Source organism: Leguminivora glycinivorella, chromosome 1, assembly GCF_023078275.1.
Source record: "Leguminivora glycinivorella isolate SPB_JAAS2020 chromosome 1, LegGlyc_1.1, whole genome shotgun sequence".
NCBI classification, from domain to species: Eukaryota; Metazoa; Arthropoda; class Insecta; order Lepidoptera; family Tortricidae; genus Leguminivora; species Leguminivora glycinivorella.
This window is the reverse complement of record NC_062971.1, coordinates 15,463,119-15,487,216: the sequence shown is the minus strand read 5'-3', so window position 1 is coordinate 15,487,216 and position 24,098 is coordinate 15,463,119. Positions and strand designations below refer to the sequence as shown.

General features: G+C 34.4%; 3 protein-coding genes across 4 annotated transcripts; 2 read left to right on the top strand and 1 right to left on the bottom strand.

Moving 5' to 3' along the window:
• Positions 1 to 2,944: 2,944 nt before the first annotated feature.
• On the bottom strand, positions 2,945 to 15,988 carry LOC125225821. 2 transcript variants are annotated; one of them, XM_048129689.1, is made up of 2 exons: positions 15,843 to 15,988; positions 2,945 to 3,376 (listed from the first exon to the last, which is right to left on the bottom strand). In XM_048129689.1, exons 1-2 carry the CDS (start codon positions 15,846 to 15,848, stop codon positions 3,011 to 3,013), a joined length of 372 nt encoding a protein of 123 aa, XP_047985646.1. In that variant the 5' UTR covers positions 15,849 to 15,988; the 3' UTR covers positions 2,945 to 3,010. The 2 variants fall into 2 exon arrangements, with proteins under 2 accessions (XP_047985646.1, XP_047985639.1); XM_048129682.1 differs by lacking the exon at positions 15,843 to 15,988 and adding an exon at positions 3,696 to 3,819.
• On the top strand, positions 4,117 to 5,105 carry LOC125225837. Its single transcript, XM_048129700.1, has 3 exons — positions 4,117 to 4,250; positions 4,621 to 4,769; positions 4,894 to 5,105. Coding segments are annotated over exons 1-3 (363 nt in total). The 5' UTR covers positions 4,117 to 4,248.
• Positions 5,017 to 9,506, top strand: LOC125225812. Its single transcript, XM_048129671.1, has 2 exons — positions 5,017 to 5,146; positions 5,908 to 9,506. The coding sequence occupies exon 2, from the start codon at positions 5,946 to 5,948 to the stop codon at positions 9,444 to 9,446; it is 3,501 nt and encodes a 1,166-aa protein (XP_047985628.1). The 5' UTR covers positions 5,017 to 5,146; positions 5,908 to 5,945; the 3' UTR covers positions 9,447 to 9,506.
• Positions 15,989 to 24,098: the final 8,110 nt, after the last annotated feature.

Sequence of the window (24,098 nt, the reverse complement as noted above, 5' to 3'; positions counted from 1 at the left end):
TTTATTATTGTTGTGTAAAATCAAGTGCGGAATGGAATAAATAGGTATCGAGATTAACCTTATTGGTTTAACGATATTGTTGTAAATTATTTTTATACTGTTTTGTACGTATTACAATAAAATAAAATTAAAATAACCAGATTCACATTCCTAACGGGATTAAGTTGAAGGATTAATATTATTAAAAAAAAAAGGCCATGGTGAAACTATTTGTTATTACGATGTTCTGTGTATTTCGCTGTGAAACCCTTTAAAATAAAAGCGTTTTATGAATTTACAACTACGATTAAGTATGTGTTCAAGTATATTTTCGTAATCTTCCCGTAGCAATAAAATCATCTTGGGATATAGTCCCAAGACCCAATATACCTATCCAAAATTATCCCACAAATGCAATACGACATCTGCACGTAATTTCACCCTCTTAGCTTCTGATTGCCCGACCGTTTCAACCACATTATTAACTTTATCCCTTTCCGAAATAATAAGTCCATTAACGCCTACGACTATTTACGTTGGAATCGCAAGATTTATTATTATGGCTCTATATAAAATTAGGCTTTAACATTGATCTATCGACTACGTTTCGAACTGTTGTTGACGAAAAGATTGAGGATTGAAAGGATTCTTAATGAGTATAGGTAAAAGGTGGGTATTTTATAACGATTATGTAACTATATGTCTGGTATATATCGTTCTTTACCGATAAGACCGCCTGTTGTTACCTACTTAAGTTCTTTGTTTGTTAGCTGTATAAGTTTTAGTAGTGCAATAACGTATTTTATTATTATATATTATATGCCAGTAGTGTACGTAATATTTCATGTTTAAAATACATCAATAAAATATTTCAAAATCCTAATTATTTTAGCAAGTTAATAATTGTATAAATTTCCTTTCATGATAATATTTAGCATCTAATTAACTATCTAGTAGGTATCTACTATCTAAATATTCTAAATCTATTGTATTTTTAACCAATCTCAATGGAAAAACGTGTGAATGAAATAGGTATTCATTTAGGCGCGAACTCAGCATAAACTTCACTAAGCAGCATGTCGGTGTCGTAACATTTTAGTGCATTAGAAATCAGATTATTATAATACCTATCCTCATTTTAGTTGCTCACTTTGCTTCATAGACTAAGTGTTCGTTTTTAAACAGGGTGATATCATCATCATCATCATCATCATATCAGCCCTTTATCGCCCACTGCTGAGCATAGGCCACTCTTCTAGCACGCCACTTGTCCCGGTCCTGAGCTAGTCTCATCCAGTTGTGCCCGCAATTTTCCGGATGTCGTCCACCCAACGAGTAACGGATGCCAAGCGCTTCTTACATCTGTGAGCGGCCACCATTCTGTTAACATTTTAGTCCATCTGCCATCATTCTGCCTAGCAACATGTCCCGCCCAACTGCATGACGAAACCCACGTCTAGCACCTTGGTGCGACGACGGATCTCGGCATTCCTCACCCGATCTTGAATCTTGATACCGAGCATGGCGCGCTCCATGGCTCTCTGTGCAACTCGGATCTTATGCACAGCCTTTTTAGTGAGCGTCCATGTTTCGGCACCGTAGGTCATGGTAACAGGGTGATATAGGTATCGGTAACCCTAAAAAATAATGTCACAGTTGAGACGACTTTTCAAAGTAAACGAATTTGACGAAAGTATCCTAAATTTTAGGGTAACCATGAATTTTGCAAATAAATTGAAACTTTATTTTTCGATCAGTAAGAAAATAACGTTAATCTCATAAATACTTGTTGGAAATATTCGTAAATAAAATACTAGATAGTATTTATGAACTGAACCAAACTGACATGTTTACATAATGTGACATTGTCTAGAAGACGATTCTATTCAACCAGTAGAGTTTATAATGGTGCACATACGAACTTCATAGTTAATAAACTTACGTAGGTTCCTTGAACCAATATAAACTCATGTACATCACATACATTAAACACATAGTAATCTAAGCAAATACATTAGACACATCCGCTGTCTAAAAACAAAACATTACCTACAACACAAAAATAGGCATAGCAAAGGTATCAGTAAATTTCGTAAAGTATCCGTAACATATAAAACTACAAATAGTCAAAACATACATGAAACGGATCTAAAACAAACTATACCTTCACAAATATATAGTATATTGCTTAGAGCCAAGTAGTAGTGTAATATTGGTGCACCTGGATCAAAGAAGATCCAGGTGCCACCAATATTACACATTAGAATACTAATTTGAATCGATCGATCATTCAAATACTCATTTTGCATCCATTCAAGATGTCACGTATTCAAGTAGTGAGGTATTATAATGCTAGTAGGTACATCTAGCTACCACCAATATTACACATTATAATAGGTACTAATTCGAATCGATCGATCATTAAAAAATTTTTCGTTCACTTAAGAAGTCTCATATTCAAGAAGTGAGGTAGCAGAATACTTGTAGATTGTAGGTAAATGTAACTGCAATAAATATTACACGTTCGAATACTTTTCAAAGCAATCCAAGAAATCATCATTCAAATATTAATTTCGTCTCCATTCAAGAAGTCATGTATTCAATGGAACTAGCGAGATAGGAGAATGCTTGTACTAGGTACATCTAGTTGACTCGTTTTACCTACCTATTCAAATATGTGCTAATTTTACATCAATTAAGGAAGTCATGTATTTAAGAGGGGGATATTTAGAATATTAGTAGGTAATTAACACGTATAACTATAATCGAGTTTTTGTATACATTGAGGTATGTAATCTGAAATCTCTAAATAGAAATGTCTACCCGATATGAGTAATGATTTTGATTTCGTACTGATGAGTTAGGTACTGTTCTCTTAATAAGATATTATTTTATAGTTTTATGTACCTACTCTAGGTAATTAACATTGAGGTAAAAGTTGGATATAGTTAAATGAAATTACGTGTACTTTTATAATGTTTATTAACTTAAGAACTATGTTCATATTACACAATCACATTAAATTGTACCCTTATTCGATGGTGTACCCATGTGGCGTATCTGAGGACAAACCTTCGTCTATCTTGTCAATTACTCTACGCGTTAATTCGTAAACTTGGTCTAATAACGTATTTTTCACTACATATTGGGCACACAGCTCGGCATTACATTTACATATATGTTCAAAGTTCTCATTCAATTTGTTACTGTCGTAAATTTCTATTTTGATGACTTTTGTACCTCCATTCCGATGTGGTTTTTTGATAAACGAGTAAACGGGTGTTGCCTTCCTCTTGACCCCCAAGGACAGACGTCTCACCCCTGACTCCCGTTCACTCTGACTTTGAGTTTGGGATGATGCCAAAGGAACGAAGTTGAATAGGTGTTCTGATGTATCCTGTAATTAATAATTAAGTTATTAGTTTAATGTTAACTACGAGTATTAACTTTTAATTAAATGAAAACTTGAAATAAGTTACATTAATAATAAAATATTTTATTGCACACAAAAAAAAAACATAAGTTACAGAGAAATCCGATGAAATTAACGAAGTAGGTGACTACAGGTGGACTTAGCGCTAAGCAGACACATACATTAAAAATTGTATTTACTTAATTATTATTTTATATCAATTACGTATGAGTAATGTAACCATTATAATTTGAAATTATTTTATAATAATAATACAAACACTCACTCTAAAAAAAATACTTACCGACATATTTTCCGTAGAACTAATCGCGTTGAATATATAAGAGTAAATAATATTTTCACTTATTTTCGGGGGTTTATATCTGAAATTATTGTGTTATTAGAGTTCAAAATCAAACGTTTAAAAAAAATGACATCACATTGTATTGAGATACGATTGGATTTACGATGTTAGCAATAATGCACTAAAGCAAATAAAATATACTAGCTCCGATCGCGACATTGTCTGTTTTTCTAAGATTAAAACCATAAAATGAATTTAATGAATAAAAAAAATATATGGTAAGTACCTTCACGTATTTGTTTTATATTATACACGGTGATCTGATTTTGCTGCGTTGTGGGATTTGCAATCGATGATTGTTTCCACCGACTAAGTGCTGAGTTGCGTTTTTCAATCACGTTGACAAATTTCATATAGGTATTGCGTTAGCTCCACGTGAATTTTCACTACTTAAGCTCCTCAGATCGATCCTCTTGATTCATTCCGCTACACAGGAAGCAAGGAAAACCCACTGTTCTCTCTACTGAAGCTACAAGGACATCATCATCATACAATGTAAGTGTGAATAAATGTATATTGTAATGTTGCTTATATAATTTTGACGACTTATCTGACCTACTGGTTAGTGACTAGCTACTAAGCCAGGGGCTTCTGGGTCGAATCTCAGTAAGGGTTTGTGTGATGAACACATATATTTGTTCCCGAGTCATGGTTGTTTTCTATGTGTTATTATGCGAGTACTCGCAACGCAAACTTACTGTAGGACTTAGTAAGAATATCCTATATTATTTATTTATTTATATTCGCAAAGTAACAAACTCGTAAAAATAATTAATCATTATTCAAATAAAACAACGTTAGAGTAATGGAGAATTATAATTATAAATGAATTATTTTAATAGCACATTATTTATTTTATTTCCAGGTCAAAACCCTCGTCCCACGCTGAAGATTTATATCTCTCATCCTCCACGGAGGAAGATTCGTCGGCACCGCCGCCGCCACCGCCGAAGGTTGACGTGATCGACAAAAAGAAAAATCCAAGCCGCCGACATCGACGAGCTCGAGCAAGAGGTAGGTGTATACATAAATATTAGATAGTTGTGTGTTCTCAAAACCATAAAATAGCCTTTACGTAGTATTCTAACGCAGATTATAAATTAATAATATTTTAATAGTAACTTATTTTTATTTCCAGGTCAAAACGTTCGTCCCATACCGATTCGTATCTCTCATCCTCCACTGAGGAAGATTTGCCAGCACCGCCACCGCTACCACCGAAGGCTGACGCGGTCGAAAAAAGAAAAAATCCAAGCCATCGACATCGTCAGCAAGCTCGAGCAAGAGGGTCAGAATAGCTCCTGTGAAGCCGCGGCACGGCACTGCAGCGGAACTATTCGGTGCCGATAGCGATGACGAGGGATTAGAAGCGAACCAACCTGCAGGGGAGGGTAAATTATTATCGTACATTTCACGACGACTTGCGAACGGTTTTGCTCGTCAGACAAATCCTGATAAAAAGGGCACCCACTTTGTTGAGGTCAAAGTGTATAAATGCGATGATATTGAAAAGGTGACACCAGTAAATCGATGGCGTCATGCTGTAGTAAATATTAAAAACCGAACCGATGATAATACTGAAGCTTGGAGACACTTGGCTAATTTTATTCACGCAACGCGAAAGGAATACCGAACATGTGCGCCGTCATTTGTTAGCAATTATTATTGATCAATTTAAGCCATCGTATATATCTCTTATTACCACACTTATTAGTGCATCTGTAATAAAATACGAGGATTATAAATAAATGACTAATAAATAACGAGCTGATATTTGTGGTATTCCTTTTACGTTCTGTGAATAATTTTAACTAAATGTTCAAACGTGTTAGAGTGAATTTATTTCTTTTTCGTACATAGAATTATTCCTTTTTGTAAAATATGGGACCAATTGCATAGATTGAACTATGCGTGGATCCAACTATCCTGAACACAACGTAAAAGTAATAGCACAGATGTGAGCCCTCATTTATTTGTTGACATCTATTAATAATGTTTTTTACCCATATTCATTTTGAATTACATTACCTATGTTATGAAATGGAATATAAGTATTATATAATACATACTTTAATTAATTATAAATGTATATCTATTGTAGTACTAATTTGGAATAAAATGATATCTATAAAGTGTGTTATTTTGTTTACAGTGGGATCACGTAACCGTCCGTTATCCAGAACTATTTTAATGAAATGTGACAAATGTCAAATTAAATTGCCTAAGAATGAATACAATGCCCATTTGAGAACTAATTTACATAAATCGAATTGCATATTGAAAACTGATTTGAATAATATTGAAATTATAGCAACAGCCTTTAAAAACAGAATAGTCACCTATCGTCTGAATGCAACACAAAATGAATACGTAACTCCTGAGACGTTTTTGTGTGATATCAAAAGTAACATTATGAAAGTTGTAGAAATGTCATTACGGGAACATAAAAGTATCAAAATAAACTATGAGCTTTTCGTTTACTTTACATTACCTCATTCAGGCAAACAACAGTTAAAGTCATTCAATACAAAATATGATGTTATTTATGAAAACACAAATATCAATGAACTGTTTGAAAATACGATTGAACATTTAAAAAATAAAGTTATAGAATTTGAGCACCGTGAATCAGGCTGGTCTTTTGTCGCAATAAGTCATTTAGAAGTTAACGTAAACAAGTATTGTCCGATGCGAGGAGGTACTTACATACCTTTACCCCCAAGTGTCAAAAATACTAAAAGCTGCATTAATATTCAAAACAACGATAATTGTTGCTTTTTATGGAGTATACTGGCTGGTCTATATCCTGCAAAGAATAATGTGTGTCGAACTAAATCATACCCGCACTATTCAGATGTTTTAAATATCGATGGAATGTCATTCCCATTATCAGTCAGCGATATACAGTTATTTGAAAAAAATAACCCTGATATAAGCATTTGTATATATGGATTGGATAATAAGTATGCAGTAACAGGTCCTCTATATAGATCCAAATCAAAGAAAAATAATCATTTTAATCTATTATATATTGAAGTCGTTGGTAAAGGACATTACTGTTTAATTAAAGACCTGGTACGATTAGTTAGAAGACAAGTAACTTTACATAGAGGCCACATGCATTTCTGTGACTCATGTTTGCAATTTTTTAAAAGCGATAATAAATTTAAAACACACCATTGTTCCGAAATTGTAACAGTTTTACCTAATGAAAATACTGTCATTCAATTTAAGAACTTCGAACGTAAACAAAAAATCAATTTTATTATATACGCTGATTTTGAAAGTATGTTAATTAATTGTAATTCAGACAGTAGTAAAAATACGCAAAACCTAAAAAAGCATGTCCCGACATGTTTCGGTTATTACATATGCTGCTCGCATGATGCAAGTTTGAATAAATATGTTTCTTACAGAGGTGAAGATTGTGTAAAAGTTTTTGTTGAATGGTTAATAAACGATATTCATGAAATTCACAACATACTAATTAAAAATAATCCTATGAATCCATTAACATATAAAGAAAAGTGTAATTATGAGAATGCTACACACTGTCATATTTGTAAGCAGTTTTTATTTGGTGACAAAGTCCGTGATCACGATCACATTACATCAGAGTACAGAGGTGCAGCTCATTCACTTTGCAATTTGAAATACAGAATCTGTTCCTTTATACCAGTTGTCTTACATAATTTGACGGGGTATGATAGTCATTTATTTATAGAAGAACTTGCAAAGTACCCCGGGTCTATCAAAATAATGCCACAGTCCAAGGAAAAATATTCAAGCATAACAAAAACTATATATTCTACTAACAAATCGAGCGCCAAACCAATTGAAATAAAGTTTATCGATTCTTTTCAATTTCTTAGTTCCAGTTTATTTGAGTTAACCAAAAGTTTGAATAAAGAGGATTTTGTTAACTTGTCTAAAGAATTTACTGATACCCACCACTTTCAGTTATTAACACGTAAAGGTGTTTATCCCTATGATTACATTGATTCCTGGTTGAAATATGAAGACAATAAACTACCGACAAAAGAAATGTTTTATAATACTCTAAAATCTAAACACATCTCAGATATTGATTATAATCATGCCGAAACTGTGTGGTCAGCTTTTAATATAATGACTTTAGGGGAATATACTGATTTATACTTAAAATGTGACGTCTTGTTGTTAAGCGATGTGTTTGAACATTTTAGAAATACAAGTTTGAAGCATTATAATCTAGACCCAGCCTATTATGTATCTGCACCTAATTTAAGTTGGGATGCTATGCTTTTGTTTACAGACGTAAAATTACAGTTAATACACGACTTAGAAGTATATCAGATGATAGAAAGAGGGATACGTGGTGGATTAGCCCAGTGTTCTCTTCGGAATTCAAAAGCAAACAATAAATACACCCCTGATTTTGATACTTCTAGACCCACCTCATATTTGATGTATCTGGATTGTAACAATCTCTATGGTTATGCTATGAGACAAAAATTACCTGTATCAGACTTTGAGTTTTTAACTTTAGATCGGGTTAGAAATTTTGACATACTGACTATACCAGAAAACGGTGAACATGGATACATTTTAGAAGTTGACATGAGTTATCCTGATCATTTACACGATCTGCATGCCGATTTGCCTTTTGCACCTGAAAGGTTTGTTCCCCCAGGTGGGAAGTCAGAAAAGTTAATTGCAAATTTATATGACAAATACAACTATATCATTCATTTTGTACATTTGAAGGAATGTTTAAAGAACGGGTTAGTGTTACAGAAAATACATCGCATTCTACGTTTTAGACAGTCTAACTTCTTACAAAAATATATTGATCTAAATACTCGATTACGACAAGAAGCTTCTACTTCATTTGAAAAAGACTTTTTTAAACTATTAAATAATGCTATATTTGGAAAAACAATTGAAAATAAGCGAAAACATTTACATGTTCAATTAGCAATAAAATGGAAAGACAATGACAATAAAACAAACAAACACTTAGGTGCAGAAAAAATATTATTAAAACCTAATGTAAAGAATGTATCCATATTTAATGAAAACTTTGTGGCTGTTCAATTAAGTCCTGAAAAAATTTGTTTAGACCGCCCGATTTATATTGGATTTACAGTTTTAGAATTGGCAAAAACACATTTATATCAATTTCATTATAATTTCATTAAAAAAACGTACAAAGAAAACGTGAAACTCTGTTATACTGATACTGATAGCCTTCTTTATAACATTATTACTGATGACTTTTACAATGATCTAAATAAAAACATATCAAAATATGATACTAGTAATTATGACCACAATAACCCTTATGGTATACCTAAACTAAATGCTAAAGTACCTGGTTTATTTAAAGATGAATTTGGTGGTACGGTAATTACTGAATTTATTGGATTAAGAGCAAAACTGTACTGTTTAAAAAATGTAAAGAAGACAATAACGAAAGCAAAAGGTGTCACAAAACCTATAACGAATAAATTAAGAATTAAACATTTTGACAAAGTTTTGCAAACAAAAAAAGTGTATACCCATAATATGAATATGATTCGATCAATCAAACATGTTTTATATTCACAGCAAGTTGATAAAGTAGTTTTAAACTGCAACGATGATAAAAGGCAGATATTGCCTGACAATATACAAACATTACCATGGGGGCACTGTAAGACTATATTTTAAATTATATAATAATGTGATACTAAAATTTGTTTTTGTTTGTTTTTTTTTTGTACCTATCTGTAATAATCTCCAGAAATTTAATAAATTTATTTACTCTGTTAATCAATTGTTTTATTTATGTTAAGACATATCCTATAAAAAGCGTTGAGATATCATATTTTTTTCATAATAACAATGAAATTCATTAAGCATACCCAAACTCTGGAAGTAAATAATATAATCGTTGAAAATGACGTGCATAAAAATACAAGACATAGTACATTATTACCTAATACAATCCGCTGTATAATATGTGGACCTTCAAACTGTGGTAAAACTAATGTAATATTAAATTTATTATTACATGAAAATGGTCTAAAGTTTAAAAATATCTATTTGTATTCAAAGACCGCTTTTCAGCCAAAATATCGCTACCTCCAACTAATTATGGAGAAAATTCCAGATGCTAACTTTTTAATATTTAATGACAATAAAGACGTTATCCATCCAAATGATGCTATGACCAATTCAATCATGATTTTCGATGATGTTGTATGTGAAAATCAAGTGAACATTAGGAATTACTTTGCTATGGGAAGACATCGACAAATTGATTGTTTTTATTTATCGCAAACTTACTCCAAAATTCCGAAGCAACTGTTAAGAGACAATGTGAATCTCTTAATTGTTTTTAAACAAGATGATACTAACTTAAAACATATATACAATGAACATGTAAACACCGATATGGATTGGATAAAATTTAAAGAACTTTGTTCAATTATATGGGATGATTGTTTTAGCTTTTTATTAATTAATAAAGATTGTACACTAGATAAAGGACGATATAGACAGGGGTTTGATACATTTATTTACTTTTAAATTTCCCATTATTTAATGTTTTAAATGTTGACGAAGGCTCACTTGAAACTGAGTGCTCGTATTAAAAGGTTGGTGTCAAGACTGCTGAAATGGATACACATTTAAAAGATCAACTTATCAAAGCAGTAGATAACATAAAAAACAAAATAAAGAAGATAAATAATGAAGAACATGAAAATAATATTAATTTAAAAAAAGTTTTTAAACCTATTACTGAACCATTAGAAAACCTCGTTATGCAAAGTTCTTTTGTTAAACCAGCTATTAACATGACTACAAGTACAGATACGAGTGACAAATCTCAGAATTTAAATGATTCTATAGGATACAAAAATTTCAAAGAGATAATTGCTCCTGATCAGCATTCAGAATATTATGAATACTCTAATGTTAGTAATAAAACTTCTCAAGAACAAAATAATGATACACTTCTATCTCTAAAAAAAGAAGACATGATTGATTTATATGAGGACATCAATATACCATTCGGGATTCGTAGCACGAATAAAAAGTTGATGATGGGTAATTCTGATGTATACTTGTCTTTGGTAAATAAGACTTCCGATACTGAAAAACAATATGTTATTACTATAGACAACAAAAAATTTGAATTAACCGCAGGGTTGAAAGAACTATTGATGCGAAACAAACCCAATCTCAGTCTTGTTACTGAAAAAGATAAAACTGAATACAAAGAAATGTTAACCCGTACAAACGCACATAAACGAGATTTTGATCCAAACGGAAAATTAAAAGGAGACAAAGGTATAAAATATTGCAGTATTATCAAACCTCTCTTTTCACAATTACTTGACACTAACATTAAAACAGGTGGTAACTTACCTGCATTAAAACATTATAAAAGTAACACAGATTATATTTATTGGGATGATCCAAATGAATTAATTGAAAGGCTTAAACTTTTGATTGCATCCAAAGACGCTGGAAACACCAACCATGATAATGAAATTATATCAATTATTGAAGAATTAAAGGAAGCCGGTATTGTAAAGCAATAAAATAAATTGAAATATTATGTTAATGCTCAGTGAATAAATAAACGTGTCTTAGACATGACAAATAACAATGATATTTATAATTGTAAAGCAGAATTTAATAAAGTATTAAGTATAAAGGAGGAAAATATATTATCTAATACAATAAATACAGAAATAATAAACAAAATCGATGCCTGTATGAAAAAGGTGATGAATATAGATAAAAACATTTCGGTTTTAATGAATCGAGTAACAAAAGTTGAAAAGAATATTTCTAACAAAGAATTTGAATATAATATTAATAAACATTATGAGCAAAGCGGACGTCGTAAATGAAATTCATAAAAATGCAAGGGTGAATTTTCCTCGAAGAAGCGTCATTTTAAGAGATATTGATGACCTCTGGCAAGCAGATTTAATAGATATGCAGACTTTTTCAAAACTGAATGCTGGTTATAAGTACATATTAGTGATTATTGACTGTTTCTCAAAATACGCTTGGGCATTTCCACTCAAACGTAAGACTAAAGAAACCGTATCCAAAATGTTTGAAACATTATTATCAAGAGGACGTAAACCAATCAATTTACAAACAGACAGGGGTAATGAATTTTATAATAGTAATTTCAGAAAAGTTGTTCAAAAATATAATATTAATCATTACTCTACATTTTCCACCAAAAAGGCATCAATAGTTGAAAGACTTATAAGAACTCTTAAAGCTAAGCTGTATAAGGAGTTTAGTCTGAAGGGTAATTATAAATGGGTCGATGGAACTCTTGACCAGAAAGTTTCAGAATATAATCATACTTTTCATAGGACGGTGGGAAGAGCGCCGATCACGATCAATCGTAGTAATAAAGGAGTTGTATTACAAAGATACATTAAGAATTTACTAACAAAGAAAAACCCGGTTTGCAAAAGGTTTCGTATTGGAGATTTTGTAAGAGTTAGCAAGTATAAAGGATGTTTCGAGAAACGATTTACCCCTAATTGGTCAACAGAAATATTTAAGATAACTAATGTTCGAAATACTAACCCCACTACATATTATCTAGAAGACGCCAAGCGTAGGCCTATTTTAGGAGCATTCTATGCGCAAGAAATTCAGAAAACTTTGCATCCTCAAGTTTATCTTGTTGAAAGAGTGTTAAAACGTAAAGGAAATAAAGTATATGTTAAGTGGCTCGGCCTTCCACCGAGTGAAAATAGTTGGATTGATAAGACAAATCGTTTGTAATCGGGTTTAAATTTACTTTCACTGTTTTGTACACTCATTTGTATTTCAAACTCTACACTATAGAGACCAGTACAGACATATCCAACATTTAAATCTATTTCATAAAAAATGAAACGCACGAGAAATAATTCTGAAAACGAAAATAAGAAGAAACTTAGCAATCAGAAATTTGGAGCTGGCTTAAAGAAAACTTTTAATAATCTTGTTTCACACACTAAAAGACATATCAGTAATCTAAAGCCAAAATGTAAGAACATGCTAATGGAATTAGCGTATGCTGCTGCTCAAGAATTAGCATCGGACTTGCCTATACAATTACCCAGAGTGATACCAGTACCTAAAACTGGCGGATTTCTACCATTGATTCCAATTTTAGCAGGATTATCGGCTACAGGAAGTTTAGCAGGAGGTGTTGCGGGAATAAGAAAAGCTATTAACCATTATAAATCAGCAAAACGACAACTAGCTAAATTAAAGAGACATAATATGAAAATGGAGGGTAAATGTATTGGAAAAGGAGTGCATCTTAAACCCTACAAGGGTGGACTAGGAATTTATGTTACAAATAAAAAAACTAGATGGCAGGCTACCCAATAGAGCATTGAGTAATATCGATATAATAAAACATTCGAAAAGTATTCCTTACTTTCGTGGTGTATTCATGAGAGATGAATTACCACCAAAACCATTACCGATGGAATGTGGTGTGATTAATTTAGATTCATCTGAAAATAACGGTACTCACTGGGTAGCCTATGGAAAAAATAAAAATTATATTGAATATTTTGATAGTTACGGAAATTTAAAACCTCCAAAGGAATTCATAAAATATATGGGAGCTAATATACGCTATAATTACGATAATATACAAAAAAATCATTTATTTAACTGTGGGCATTTATGTTTAAAATTTCTGAATTCATTCTGGCAGAAATATTATTAAATAAGTAAACTTATGTGTTTAATAAGACCAAAAACATAATACAACAATATTATAATAAACGATATCTTCTACCGTATCACATTCAACCTCGAACAGTGTCTAGAATCGGGTGTTAAGCATACGTTTACATAATTTTACCTTACAAAATCAAGTGATACATTATGTATGTTTTCAATAAAAGCGGAATTACAAGAATACCATCGAATATTCAACTCCCAGTCTTCAAAGGAGCAAGTCGATTAAATTCTAGCAAGAGAATTACTAAGAGCAATAAGTTATTTCTTCGTTCTCTTGGGTTTAAAATAAAATAAAATACTTATAATAAGATGTTGCATATCACAGATATTCCACAACAAGATAATTCAATTGAAAGCTATACCATCCATTCATACAATCCCTACAATCATAGCTTTAAGGAAAATGACGAAATCAGGATACCTATAAATCAACAAGATGTGTATGTATTACCATCTGCAAGCTCCATTTACATTGAAGGGTATGCAAGTGTATGGCGAGTAGATGCTGGTGGGAAAAAATAACAAAAGATGTAAATTTTACAAATAACCCCATATTATTTTTGTTCAAAGATATAAGTTACGAACTAAATGGGATTGAAATTGACCGGAATAAAAATTGCGGGATTACTACAACGATGAAATCTCTTATTTCAATGAATGAAGGAGAAAGTAAGAACGCTGCATTGTGGGGTTGGGATCTAAGCGGGAGTATTCTAAAGCAAGGTCATTTCTCCATTATAATACCTCTGAATAAAGTGCTTGGCTTCGCGGAAGATTATAATAAGATTTTAGTCAACTGTAGGCATGAACTTGTACTAAACAGAAGTAATTCAGTTTTAAATAGTGTTGTACTTGAAGAAAATGATCAAGTTCAAATTGATATCCATAAAATCCAATGGCGGGTACCACATGTTAGAGTTTCTGACCGTAATAGATTGCCACTACTAAAGTGCTTAGAGAAAGATCGATCTATACAACTAGCATTCCGGAATTGGGATTTGTATGAATATCCACTTTTACCTAAAACAACAAAACATGCATGGTCAGTAAAAACCGCTTCCCAGTTAGAAAAGCCTAGATATGTTATATTAGCATTACAGACTGATAGAAAACTAAACAAACTAAAAAATTCTACTATATTTGATCACTGCAATATAACTAACGTCAAATTATTTTTAAATTCACAGTACTTTCCATACGATCCTCTTAATTTAAAATTTAGCGAAGACAAATTTAGTATATTATACGAAATGTATGCTAACTTTCGTCAGTCGTATTATGGGGTCGGTGTCGATCCTCTGCTTAATCTGAACACATTAAAAAAAACTCCTTTATTTGTAATAGACTGCTCAAGGCAGAACGATTCATTAAAAACTGGCCCAGTTGACGTTCGAATAGAAATCGAGTCCTCAGAAGACATACCTGATAAAACGACAGCCTATTGTTTAATTATAAACGATCGGCTTGTCGAGTATAAACCTTTGAGTAATATAGTAAGGAAATTATCATGAATGTGATTTTGGATGTTCAAGGATTTAAAAATGAAAATAATCAATTTATACCAAAAGAAGTGGCGATTATTTCTCAAAAAGTTTTCTTGTGTTTCTGATCAGCCCTCCCCATCCGTTCTATACCTTAACAAAGAAAGAACGTTCACAAGTCTCTTGGGTGGAAAAATACAAAGGAATATTATGGAATGAAGGCTATGTATCATATTTTAATTATAAGAATTTGATTGTTGATTACTGTAAAGATAAACACATTTATACAAAAGGTTATGAAAAAGTGCAGTGGGTGAAAGAAATAACAGACAGTGATAATGTTTATAATTTAGAACATTTTGACTGCCCAAATTTAAAGACTTTATGCGAAAAATATTCAAATAAATGTGATATTCAAAATTGTATATATCATGCTAATGTCTGCGCTTTTAAAAATGTATCATGCCTGAATAAGTGGTGTATAGAAAATAATGTTTTTTTTACAAAATAAAATATAATCATGAATACCTGTGTTATTATTTTAAAATTATGATGATCTATAAAACAAAATAATATAGGTAATAAGTAATTTTAGTACCATCATAAATATCAAACCTAAAGTCACTCGAACCAATTTGCAAATAAATAATCAATTAAAAATGGACAACAATGTGGAAGACATCGATGAAGTTCTTATTTATCAATGTCATATACCGACATGGACACCATATATTATACTGGTTTTCGAGTATTGGCATGAGTAATCAGAAAAGATAAATGGTTCGTATAGACTTGGTTACAAATTTGAATGTTTGAGTGTTACTTTTAGAATTGAATCTGATAAATCAGAACTTACTAACATCCTGCTACCTCGCTACTTGAAAAGGTGACTTCTTGAATGGACACAAAATGAGTAATTATTTGAATGATCGATCGATTAAAATTAGTATTCTAATGTGTAATATTGGTGGCACCTGGATCTTCTTTGATCCAGGTGCACCAATATTACACTACTTCGATCTCATTTGACGCAAAATCAGCATCAGCATATGCGACGATGTCTAAACCAGATTTCTGAAAACTTAAACAATGATTAAGCGTACCTTTCAGATAGCGAAGAACGCGTTTCGCCGCTTTCCAGTGGTTCTCGTCATACGCGTCGTTGAACTGGCTGAGTGAGCTGACAGCATGCGCAATATCTGGTCGCGTACATACCGCTATGTACATTAGACATCCTATCAGGCCTCTGTAGTCGTGCGTACAATCTTTCTTTGTAGATTTCACGAGCTTCAGACCTGTTTCCATAGGTGTTCGTGTAGGTTTGCAGTCCGACATATGAAATCGTTCTAGCACCTTCTTAATATAGCTTGACTGGTCTAGAGTAATCTCGTCATTCTGTCTGCAAAGCCTCATTCCAAGAATGTGATGAGCTGGCCCTAAGTCTTTGATTTCAAAGGCCTTCTTTAATTCTTCTTTGATTCCAGCCGTATCTCGGCAATCAGCTGAAGAAAACAACATTATGTCATCAACATAGAGCGCAATTATAATCATGGATTTCCCGCTCGACTTGACATAAACACAAGGTTCGGAAGATAAACGTTTGAACTTCATTTTGTTTGTCAAAACGCCATTTATTTTCTCATACCAAGACTTCGAAGCTTGCTTCAGTCCGTATATGGCCTTATTCAACTTGTAAACTTTATCTTCTTGGCCTTTAATCTTATAGCCTTCTGGCTGCTCCATAAAAACGGTTTCTTTTAAATCTCCATTCAAAAACGCCGTTTTTACATCAAGATGCTCGATATTCATGTTATGTTCCGTTGCTAAAGCTAGTAACGTACGTATAGTGGAATATCTTACTACAGGAGAAAACGTTTCCTCGTAATCAATACCGTATTTCTGGGTATAACCTTTTGCAACAAGGCGCGCTTTGTATCTCAGTATTTCCCCATCGAGGCCAAGCTTTCTTTTAAAGATCCACTTGCATTTGACAGGCCGTTGCTTCGCATCGCGGTCAGTCAGAGTCCAACACTTATTATCGATGAAGGATTTATACTCTTCCGCCATCGCGGCTTTCCACTTACTCGCATCCGGGCCACTCAGCGCCTCGCGAACTGTTAGAGGGTCCCTGTTGTCACTGCAAACAGTGTTTGCTATATTAGCAGACTCAAACTCACTCGTTCCATCCGTAGAGTTTTCAAAGTCTTCCAGTGTTGAATCTCCTGGGACATACGTCTCATCCGCAGGGTCATCTGGGGTCTCACTGCTGCTCTCAGAATCATCTGTTGTAATGACGCTGTTATCTTGAGCGTTTTCATCAGATATTTCTGCGGGCTCTTGGGGTAAAACGGGTAAAGCGGGTTGCACCTGAGTATTATCAGTGACAGTTACATTGTTCGTCAAACTAATCTGAGTGTAACGTGAACTGTCATACTCATCCGATGAAATGTCATTCCAAAAAGCATGTTCTAGAAAAATTACGTTTCTAGCTTTTATGACAGTCTTCGGGATCTCCGGATCTATCAGTCTGTAACCTTTTGTGTCGTCACAGTATCCGGCAAAAATATACTTCTTACTTTTGGGATCCAGTTTGTCCCGTTTGTGCTGAAGGGCATAAGCTTGACAGCCAAAAATGCGCAGGTAGCTAAGATTCTCCTTTTTACCTGTCCACTTTTCTTCTGGTGTACTGCCCATCACAGCCTTAGTCGGAGAGCGATTCTTAAGGTAGACGGCGGTGTTGACCGCTTCTGCCCAGAATTCCTTCTTCAAGCCTGCTTCCTGAAGCATGCACCTGGCTTTCTCCGTAACGCTTCTTATCGCGCGCTCCGCGACTCCGTTCTGAGCTGATGACCTTGGAACCGTGGTCTGATGTCGAATTCCATGCGCCTTCAGGAACTTCTGAAATTTAGAATTGACATATTCACCACCATTGTCACTACGAAGAACTTTTATTTTCTTATTGGTTTGGTTTTCCACGAGAGCTTTGAATTCTTTAAACATCTCAAAAACCTCATCCTTCCGCCTAAGAAAATAAACAAATGTTTTTCTTGACAAGTCATCAATGAACAACAGGAAATATCTTTTCCCACCTATGGACGGACACGGTAGTGGTCCCATGACGTCACTGTGAACTAACCCAAGGATTTCCTTAGCCCTGGTCTCAGATTTCTTCGGAAATGGCAACTTAGTCTGTTTACCTAAAATACAGGAAACACACGACTCAAAATTATTGTTGTCATAAGAAATACCAGTGACCATACCTTTTCTCAGTAACTCCATACTGCGGGCGTTCAGATGAGATAGACGTCGATGCCAAACTTGTTGCGTTGACTGGCTTCCAGTAGCAGGGAACTGTGGCGCTTGCTTCACGCTCTCAGCAACAGAACGTGCCGGCACCGCTACGCTGTCACCTGTACCTAAAGACAAAGGCATAGCCTGCGAAGATGGCTCGCTACACAAAGCAGAAAGAGTTTCGATGGCATCGAGTTGATAAATACCATCCCTTAAAGTAGCTGTAGCTAAAACCTGCCCTTTGTCTAAAACTTTACACACGCCAGAACGAAACACAATTTCGTAACCTTTCCTGTCCATAGCACTAACAGATAACAAATTTGCAGACAATTTAGGTACTAAGTATACATTACTTATAGATCTCACACTATTGTCCTTTAACAAAGCTTGAGCAGTTCCTTTCCCAGCTGTCAATAAGGCTTCACCATTCGCGATATATACCTTCTTTGGTTTATCAGTAGTAAAATCTGATAAAAAGCTGCGATCGTTGCAGAAATGCTGTGCCGCACCACTGTCGACGTACCAAACGTCACGGTTGGCTCCTGCGGCCAATGCAGTAAGCATCGTCTGGCTTTTCTTGCCACTCTTCTTGCCGTCAGAGTTTTCTGGACAATCCTTCTTGGTGTGTCCACTCTTTTTGCATCTGAAGCATTTAATTGGGTTGCGTGCTTTCCGAGTTGCAAAAGCCGTAGCATCTTCACTTTTCTCATTGCGTCTTGAATTTTCTAGAAGCAATTTGGCTTTGACATTTTCGCTTGACAGTGACGTGTTCGAATTTTCTAGAGCCATTATCAACGGGTCGTAATCGCTTGTCAAGCCACTGAGTAAAATCACGGCCACGAAGTCATCTTCCAATGCCTTCCCGATGTCGCTCAGCTGTTGCGATATATCGATGACCTTGTTGACGTAAACCTCCATGCTACCACATTCGCTCAGTTTGATGGCGAACAATGTGCGTAGCAGTCCGAGCCGTCGTGACAAGCCTCGGTCCTCGTATGCCTTTTGCAGGTTGCTCCACGCTTCGCGAGCCGTCTTGGCATTTCTAATTTGTGGAAACACACAAGGCTGTACGTTTAAGGCGATTTTCGCGAGCGCCTTCTCCTGCTTCTTCGCGTCTTCATTTTCATTTTCAGGCGTGCTTATACATTCCCAAAGATCATCGTGGATAAGCACCATCCGCATCATAAACTTCCAAGATGAATAATTCTGTATTCCAGACAGTTTATTTATGAGATTAACGTTAGTTTGCTTATTTATCTACTTACGTCTCCTGAATCACCCTGTATAATGACATCACAGATAAATCAAAGTCGCCTAAACCCTCAGTGGGATGACCTCATGACATGTGAATCCTAATTATTAAAAAAAAACCGGCCAAGTGCGAGTCGGCTCGCCCACCGAGGGTTCCGTACAAACTTTCTTTCAAACTACCTAGTAAAAATAATCTCATATTTTCATATAACTCTAATGACTTGACTAGAAGACAAAAGTATAGGCACTAATGACTATTATAGTGTATAGCGCCATCTCCCGGTCAATTTGCTAACTAATTTGCGCGACCTGGTTTTTCAGGGATAATTCTTTATAATGTTAACCGATTTAAACAGTTTTTATTTTATTGGACAGAAGATGGTTTACGTAACATCTCGTATTAATTTGAAGTACAATATACATCCGCAAGGGTGGGTAAATTGAAAGTAAAAATCTGAAAAGTTTTTTGTGAATTAAAAAAAAAGTATTCAAAATACAAACACGATTATATTTTTCCTGTAATATATAGCATAAAATCAATGTTTACTAAAATTTTCATAATTTTTGTTGGTAAACTTCGGAGATAAGGGGGGAACGGTATTTTTTTTTACATTTTCCTTCAAAATTCTTTTTTTTTCCACAACAAAAAAATTATAAAAAATAGCTTATTTACGTTCAATTTGAGCTCTTTCCAACGATACCCCACTTGACCTAGTAACTTGAAATTTACAGTTTGCCCCCTTTCATTTTGGCCTTTTTCTACAATTAAAATTAATATATTTAAAAAATTATACTTTCTATTTGTAGAGGTTTACAATGTTCATAAGTATTCCAAATTTCAAGTTGATAGCATTAGTAGTTCTCGAGATATTTAGGAATGTGACAGACGGACAGACAGACGGACAGAGTCGCACCATAAGGGTTCCTGTTGTACCTCTGAGTTCGCGGCACCTTGCAAGCATTCTTTTATTAAACAAGAAAGATAAATATCATTTTACTCGTGCCTCTTCAATCTTCTTATTTAAACTGGCATCAAAACTTAGACATATTTACAGTCAATAACATAAATCATTCCAACGGACTCCTCTCACAAAGCGCCCCTTTAATTAATGGCAAGAGTTTTTCCACCTTTTGTTGCAGCAGGGCTAATTGTCCCTAATTAATTGGCCGGCATTTTTACCCCTTTTTATCCCTCTCCCGCTTTGTCTAAATTTTAGCTCAAACAGCGAGGGTTAATGAAGCCTTTATTATTTTTGCTGTCCGTGGTTTCGCCAGTTTAGTATTTGTGAGAGAGCTTCGTGACAGTGATATTAAGACGCTACGGGAGCGAAATACTAAAATGGAAAGGAGTCCTCCTTTCAATTTGGGTATTTCAGTTAAATATACTAATGTTATTAACTAGATTTATCGAAAAAAAAATGTCCATTAAGAACAACTCTGTTAAAAGATATTGCGAAAAAACTTATTTAAACGGAACGAAATTTGAGAATCTGAATAACAATGAAATAATCTGTGTCGGACCGTTACCGATCTTGAGTATCAAACCTTTTTTTGAGCCATATTGAAAAAGGCCGTTTTTAGAAATTTTTGATTAGCTCTAGCGTCATTTAAAATAAAAATAGCAAAAAAATCAAAACGGTCCGACACAGATAAAAATAATAATAATCTGTGTTGAAAAAATCATTGCTCTATCTTCAAAAACCAAAGAGGAAATAGTCGAGAGCGTTTGTGGAGAATTGACCTGTATCGTATCGTCTTAATAACGAAATTTTAATAAACCACGACAGTTTATCAGAAATAACTCTTCACGAGTTTGTATTTTTATAGTAACAAGCGTTGGCAGTTCATTTTTAAACAAAAGTCATATTTTCTCGGGTCATATTTGACCCGTATGGTGGCGTGACGTGGGTGTTGTATGTCAGAGATCCACAATGTAGGTACTTATAATATAAAAAAAATAAGTTGCTAAAAGTGGCACCATAGCTTCGTGTGCTCTGCCTGCCTCTTCTGGGAATACAGGCGTGGATTTTTTTAGTTTAACACGTTTACGATGGTCGATGGCTGAATTTATATTTATGTATTATTTCTTTTATCTAGAAAATCAGGAGCATTACGAACCAGCTTACATTTTAAACGCATAATGTTACTACCGCCACTGTCTATTCTATTAAAACGAATCTCACTTTGCTCCGGGATTAGCTAAGATCGATTTTTCACCCCCGAAAACCCCCACAAAACAAATTTCAGCGCCAAGAATTGCTCGTTTAATAGTATAAGATAATGTTACTACCGCCACTGTCTATTCTATTAAAACGAATCTCACTATGCTATTAGCTAAGGGCCACTTGCACCAACGAAAATGGAGGGCTAACCCGAGGGATAACCCACCATTTTATATGGAATTTGAAAGATGACAGCCCGCTAACCCTGAGTTAAGTGGTTGGTGCAAGTGGGCCTACTTAAGTGTTATAGGTAAATCTAGACAGCATTTATTTTACAATTGCGATTGCAATGTTATTAAAGCAGGTTGAATTCGTCCACGGCCTAAAACTTGCCGGAATGGAACTGGCCGCACGCCGTAACGCAATACAAAGAGCAACAGAGCGGGAATCAATTACAGGGATCGCTTCATTAGCCGCCGATACAACCCTGAGCGGGCCGCGCTTGATGCTCCCTGGGAAATACACGCCGTACATTGCGCGACGCGACGAAATTAATTTCTGGCGAGTTTGGCCTACGAAATCTTTATTTATTTTATTTTATTTGTTAGGAAAATTTACATCTAAAGTTACAATTAGGCTATATAGTTATGTATATCACAGTTATGTTAGTTAGGATATATAGTTATAATAAGTAGGGATTGTTATAAAATGAAGAAATTGTTTTGAAGGCTGAGGTAATAAGCTTTTTTTTAACCTTAATCTATAGCCCATATCCTTCTTTTCTCAGTAGTTATACCTAGATTGAAAAAAGAAGATCTTTACACACCTTGGGTTTTTTCATACTAAAATGCATTTTCCCTCTCAAGCATTACCTTTTGTTTATTTAGCCATCCGTGATTAAAAACTTTGCATTTATGCTCGGTAAGTAGAAGTAGGAATACCTACCTGTTCCTTGTAAGAATACGTATATGATGAAACCAGCAATGTACGGGTTACCTTTAGTAGTAATCGCTCTAAATAACACAGTAGGAGGAATCGAGAATCGGTGGACAGCGGCTGAATCGATATAGATAATGGCCGATTACTTAGAGCTGACAGCCCTACGGAATTATAGGGATGTCACCATTTACATATCGATAACTTTGTAATAAAGTGTCGAACGCGTTTAAGTAGACTTTCGGTGTTATTGTATAAGAATAGACACAACACGCTCAAACATAAAACACTTACTTAATTGGGCACAAGATTTTATTTTGTACAATTATTTTGACTGTTAATGTATTGGGAATTAGCGAGCACTTATAAATTAATTAAATGAGTAGTTTGGACATTTTCATGTAAGTACGTAGGTGCTTTTCCATTTCCCTTTTCTCAACTGAAAAATTATGTCCGCCTGACAATTCACCATTAGTGTAGTAAGTTTCGATGCTCTTCAATCATCCTTAATAGTTTCTAAGCCTATCTAACCTTTATATTAAATTAAATTTACAAATATCGATAACCTCAACCATGTCTCAGCACTAATCTATCTTGCAAAGCATTGTATTGATTTTGTGCCTATTTTTATTTGGTCGTAGCCCACCTGGGGAGGTTAACCGTACGATTTAGGTAGACATTGGGCTTTGTCCAACTCTAACACTAATACATCACTTTTAAAACAACCGGGTTTTTCTACGAGATGACATGACACTGGTTTCCCATGGGATAGAGTTAATTGAGATCCGTAAGCTCTATTCCTTGTGGATTAAGGTTGAAAATATGTTTTCCTTTGTGGCTACAAAATAATATTTGTGAAATGGAGCATATTTTTCTGATACATAAGCAGTTATCGAAACAGCGCTTTTCTTTGTTTCAGCTTAAGTATATAAATCAATTGTTAATTTGATTCATTATTATTGAATCATTTTGGTTTAATAATAATGTCTACCTAGTTGCCCTTGAGCCATCTTGGATGTCGCTTTTTGTGGGGGCCCATCTTGTGGGGACGAGTCACCGTCTGCCGGAAATAAAATTGGATACCGTTTTATTAGGCAGGCGTCCGGTTTTTTATCCATAGCCCAGTATTTAGTCCATCACTTTCATCAAAATAGACCAGTTCATTTTAGATTCCATTAACTCTCAAATAGTCCTTACACCCTGGCGGGTGTTGCCTCTGCGTGTGTCCCATGATACGGGCATGGGCAACATCCGCTCGGTGTACCCCTTACATTTCATTAAAGTGTCGAAAGGGCATCTACGCGTTGGCTTCGGCCCCGCGCACGCCTCCCAAAGGTCCGGAACACCATTGTTCCGTGATGGGAAAGACATGTCTACCTATATATTTTGGTAAGTGTGCATTCTTATAGACCCCCTATATAAATAAACCCGTACTACGAGCTTTAAACGACGTTATGATGTCCTCCCAGACG